We start from the raw sequence: 5,496 nt of genomic DNA on the forward strand, positions 1-5,496 counted from the left end.
CCCACGCCAGTTTCGATGGACCCCAAACACACTTGTCCACGAGGCGTCCACAGCTCGCCATCCACGCCCTTCTCCTCTCCTAACCAAATGAATCCTTTTAAAAATCGTTTACTATTTGATACAGCCCCTAAGAGGCTTTGCCAAGAGACGCCCGGCAGCACCACAGGGCTAACTGCTTTCCCCGGGATTCTGACCCCCATTAACTAATTCCTAGTTCCCATCACCCAGGAGCTAGGAGGGCCGGCAGCGCCGGGTGCGGTGCCTGCGCGCGCGCCGGGCGGGGGGAGCCTCGGCGGCAGCGAGGACGAAGGCGGGGGCGGTAGCACGGGTCCCCCCATCCGCCCCCAGCGCTCGGGCCCCTAATGAGCCGCTGAAAGGGAGCGGGCTCCGGTGCGCGTGGCTCTCAGGCCTCCCGGAGTCCGGGGCGCCCTGATTGGCCAGCTGCGCCTCGCGACCTCCATTCATTAATAAATTAGCGGCACGCTCCAGCCGAGCGCGAGCCACCAATCACAATGGACAGCGGCGGCGACAACAGCCGCAGCTTGAGCCTCTGCGGCCGCTGCGGCTTCGCCAGCTCCGGCCGCAGCCTGGAGCTCCAACAGGAGCTTTAGAACCATTTTATGCTGATTAGATAAAGGGGGAAAAGAGAGGCGGGGGTGGTGGGAGGAGGAGGATGGATGGCAGGGCCAAGGGAGGGGGAAACGCAGTGAAGAAAGAGAAAGAAATGAATGATGATAATGCAATGAAAAGAATAAGCCAGGGGAGGGAAAAGCGGGGGAGAAGGGGGGCAGGACTGACAGGAGGAGGAGGCGGTGGCGGGGAAGGGGGGGCCCGGGGCAGATCTGATTGTTTTCTTGGTGGTATATAAGGGGTTTTAAGGAGAGTCGTGTGCCAGACACGCAGCCACTGAACCACAAGCAGCTTCGCTTTAACTGGAGTGCCTGGGAGTCGCGTGCCAGGAGCCGCACGGCCAGGGACTGACTGACAGACAGACACGCACCACCACCACAACACACAAGACCCAGGCGGGCCGCCGCCGCCGCCGCCGGGGCTCTTGGCAAACTCGCCGGTCGCAGAGGTCCCCCGCGGAGCTGCGCCACAGTAGCGCCAGGCTTGCAGCTTTCACCCCCAGCGAAGGACGCGGCGCTGCGCTCGCGGCTGCACTGAGATTCCCGGCACACGCCAAAGTCACAGCAACGCTGAGGCACAGTTAGAGCCAACTAAGTAAGTATTCGAGCCACGGCTTCCAACTCTCAGGTGGCTTCCCCGCACTCAGTCCAACCACACCCGCACGCCCTCTGGTCCGCGCAGAATCTTTGTCGCGGAGGCCGCAGTCCCTTCTCGGCGGGAACGCAGGTCGGCCCGCGGAGGGCAGGACCTGGCTGACTGGCTGCAGGATCACAGCGAGAGCTAGCGGCGCTCCTGACCTTGGCCCGGGTTTCTTTACCCGCGCCATTCGGAGCTGGTCTTCTCGGGTGCGCGCCTGAGCACGCCCCTGTGACACGAAGATCGCGCCTCTGTTTCTTTCCTTACGCCTCACTGCCTTTTTCTCTTTCCTCTCTCTCTTTGGTAGGATGTTCGTCAAATCCGAGACCTTGGAGTTGAAGGAGGAAGAGGACGTGTTGGTGCTGCTCGGTTCGGCCTCCCCCGCCTTGGCGGCCCTGACCCCGCTGTCATCCAGCGCCGACGAAGAAGAGGAGGAGGAGCCGGGCGCGTCAGGCGGGGCGCGTCGGCAGCGCGGGGCTGAGGCCGGGCAGGGGGCGCGGGGCGGTGCGGCTGCGGGTGCGGAGGGCTGCCGGCCCGCACGGCTCCTGGGTCTGGTGCACGATTGCAAACGGCGCCCCTCTCGGGCGCGGGCCATCTCCCGAGGCGCCAAGACCGCCGAGACGGTGCAGCGCATCAAGAAGACCCGTAGACTGAAGGCCAACAACCGCGAGCGAAACCGCATGCACAACCTCAACGCGGCACTGGACGCGCTGCGCGAGGTGCTCCCCACGTTCCCCGAGGACGCCAAGCTCACCAAGATCGAGACCCTGCGCTTCGCCCACAACTACATCTGGGCGCTCACCGAGACCCTGCGCCTGGCGGATCACTGCGGGGGCGGCGGCGGAGGCCTGCCGGGGGCGCTCTTCTCCGAGGCAGTGTTGCTGAGCCCGGGAGGCGCCAGCGCCACCCTGAGCAGCAGCGGAGACAGCCCCTCGCCCGCCTCCACGTGGAGTTGCACCAACAGCCCCGCGCCGTCCTCCTCCGCGTCCTCCAACTCCACCTCCCCCTACAGCTGCACTTTATCGCCCGCCAGCCCGGCCGGGTCAGACATGGACTATTGGCAGCCCCCACCTCCCGACAAGCACCGCTATGCACCTCACCTCCCCATAGCCAGGGATTGTATCTAGAGCTGCCGTTTCTGCTACCCACGTCAGGCCTTAGTGGGTTCCCTTTCCTGTCCCCAGTCAAGCCCTCCTCCCTTACCCTGCCCCCTCCCTTCTATGCCCTGGAAACCTTCTCACTTCACAGGGCAGGTGTAGCCGTTCTGATTCCCCGGTTGTTTCTTGCATTTCTTGGCTTTGTGTATCCTTCGTTCAGACGGGCTCTGATTTATTGAAGGTGTGATGGAGCTTATTGTCAAAGCCAAGGGTGGCGTTTTGGGGGCGCTTCTTGAGACGAAAAAGACGCTGGGAAGAGATGATGGTGGCATATCTAAACAGTTTGCAGAGCGGACTGACGCTCCTCCCCTTTCTCTGTAACGCCGGAGGACTTGGTGCAGTTCGTGTGAATCTCACAGGGAGAATGCAACTGGTTCCTGTGATCTCTTCACCTTTGCTTCTACATAGAGATGTTAATGTCGAGTAGAAAGAAATGTATCTTAGCATCTGAATGATTTTACTGGTAATAATATTATCCACAGATTTGCAATGGCTGGCATCTGCTTTATTCCCATTGCTGTCTGCAGGCTGTGGGAATTTCACCTGTCAAACCAAACTTTCCCTCTCTGATGTGCACTTTGTTCTGTTTCCCAGATTCGTCACAATGCCTATTGTCCCGTCCTTCTCTTTCCTTTTTCTTCCCTATTTTGCCATCTGTCTCTTATGATTTATAAGGGGGAAAAAACTTGTTTTGTTAGAGGGGCAGGTTAGAAGTCATTGTATAATTTGTAGGCTTTGTAATGATTGAATGCAAGCGTGGAAATTTAGGCTGAACTCTCTATCAAAAGGAAAAATGTGGAGGAAAAGGGAAAAATCAGGAGGGAGGATTGCTTCATGCATTATTTATCTCGACCTTTTAGGGAAGAAGGAACTCCCCCATTCTTTCAAGAGATTAAAAATAAATCAACAGTCTGAAGACCTAAGCAGACACGGAGCATTATCCGGATCAGCCACACACGTGTTCCCTTCTATTTATTATAAGAAATTTTTCATGGGAAAATATGTATTTTTTTGTATATTCTACAGAGTTTATTCTAGTATGTATTTACGTATTAAAGAACAAGAAAGTTGTTCTTGTGATTAAACTATAAATAAAGTATCTAATTTTCATAAGTTTGTGTGTTGTATTCTAACTTTTTCTTGCTTATGTGATTGTTGGATGCCGAATGAGTTGTGTGTTTTTGAAATTCTCCCCATGTCCAATTGAATGTAGTACTTGTATTCTTTGGCAATGCTTTGTGTAGAATTTCATTAAGAAATCACAAAAAGCTGAATCATATTTGAGACACTAATATTGAAATGAGTGTAACTCTATTTTTAAGACAAGCACACAATTTATTTTTAAGAAATAAATTTCTGAGCAAACAAGCAAAAAAGGGGAGAAGAATTTAAATGATAATTAAGTCATGATAAGCTCCAAAGTTCCGAAAACCTTGATTTGAAAAAAAGTGAAGTTGAAATTTCTTGGTGGAGTGTGTGGAAATTTGGTTTTTGTACAATTTGTTTGGCTTCAATTCTCATCTGTAAACTGAAGGGATGGGACGTGACCTCCAAGGGTGCTGCCTTTCCAGCTCTAACATCTGTGATGTAACAGTATGTATAAATTCATTATTAGAAGATTTCCTATTAGGCATTTTAACAAGTTAGTTGCTTTTAAAAGCAGGCTCCCAGAATAAAGCAGACATTTAGAATGAACTGGAATTGAAAACATATAAAGAAATAGCTCCACTTTCCAATATTTGTTAAAGTTATTACATAGTCAAAACTTCTTCAAAGAGAAAGCAAAAATGGTTTAACTTGCATCTCAATCTCCAAAGCAGAAATGAATGATCTTTGATTGGCTTTGGGTCAAAAATGACCAAATGAAGGTTGACCACATTCTAGGTTTAATCCCCTTGGGGAAGAGTGTCTATGATAACACAAGCTAAAAAAGATCACAATAAATCTTGGTTGTTCACAGCATCCCCCTCCCCACGAATGTCTTACCTGCATCTGATTTGGGCTATATACTCCACTCTTCTGCACAATGCAATAATAATTTCTCCTGAGGTATCTATCTGAAACTACTCCTCTCTAATAACTCCATTTTAATCAAAGGCAGAACTAACTCAGGGTTTTGGTTTCATTTTTATAGCCAAGCATGAGAGACCTTTTGGTAAATCCCTTTTAATTTAAAGATTGTGTTACTCTTAGCTGCTCTTTGAATGTGTGACGTAGGGAGAAAGTGACATTTCTCTTATATTCACATTTATGTTTCTAGTGTTTAAAAAGCCAAGCCAGCAAGCAAAAGAACTGTAATATGATAGTTTGAAAACATCAGTTTTGGTGCTGAACAACGCATCTTCTGGTGATACATTTGATGACACATGGTGCTTCTTTTGGAAACTTGCCTAAGAAATAGTTCATGACAAAATCTCAGATGCAGCTACTCCTGCGACTATGGGAAACCTTCTCAATTGATGAAGCCATCCCATAAAAAGATGACCCTAATGGCTCAGTTGGAGAGGCAGGGATGGATAGATGATTCAATAATCCTAGCTCTGAGCAAGGCTCATACAACTAATACAGACTTCACTCTTGACCTAGCCGACTCTAGACACTTCTTCCAAGTCCAGAGTCTTGTTCAAGTTCTCAAAGCTGGAGCTTGGAGGTCTCCATGTACACACAAGCAGACACATCCTAAATGCCAGGGCTTTCATCTACCATTTGCAATTCACACTCAGGCTTTCCCTTCCCCATCTAGAACACACCTATTTTACACTAAATTGGTGCAATTATTTTTTATGGCGTCTAATCATCTTAAGCGGGTAAGAATGATGTACTGACTGCCTCGGCGCCGAGATTCTCTCCCCTAACCCGTTGCAACCTTCACGGCCTGTGGCCTGAGGCCCAGCCGTTCTTTTCCCTTCCTAGTAGGAATGAGTACAATTAGAGGGTCGAAGCCGCTGCTTCTGCAGGAGGCAACAAGGTCGTTTTTCCATTTGATTCATTTCCCTCCCGACACTGTGACCGCACTGTGAAGAGCTGCATCTGTGTGCACCAAGTAGGTCTGCAGGCCTCGGAGCCACGCCAT

At 50.9% G+C, this 5,496-nt stretch overlaps 1 protein-coding gene across 1 annotated transcript; it reads left to right on the plus strand.

Moving 5' to 3' along the window:
* The first annotated feature begins 898 nt into the window (after window positions 1–898).
* On the plus strand, window positions 899–3,536 carry NEUROG2 (neurogenin 2). The gene is made up of 2 exons (XM_011997278.1): window positions 899–1,224; window positions 1,574–3,536. The coding sequence occupies exon 2, from the start codon at window positions 1,575–1,577 to the stop codon at window positions 2,391–2,393; it is 819 nt and encodes a 272-aa protein (XP_011852668.1). The 5' UTR covers window positions 899–1,224; window position 1,574; the 3' UTR covers window positions 2,394–3,536.
* The last annotated feature ends 1,960 nt before the right edge of the window (window positions 3,537–5,496 follow it).

Source organism: Mandrillus leucophaeus, unplaced genomic scaffold (genome assembly GCF_000951045.1).
Source record: "Mandrillus leucophaeus isolate KB7577 unplaced genomic scaffold, Mleu.le_1.0 Scaffold535, whole genome shotgun sequence".
In the NCBI taxonomy this organism is placed as follows: Eukaryota; Metazoa; Chordata; class Mammalia; order Primates; family Cercopithecidae; genus Mandrillus; species Mandrillus leucophaeus.

Bases quoted from the DNA above. Each gene is read 5' to 3' on its own strand.
- NEUROG2 (XM_011997278.1), top strand. From the start codon at position 1,575: ATGTTCGTCAAATCCGAGACCTTGGAGTTGAAGGAGGAAGAGGACGTG.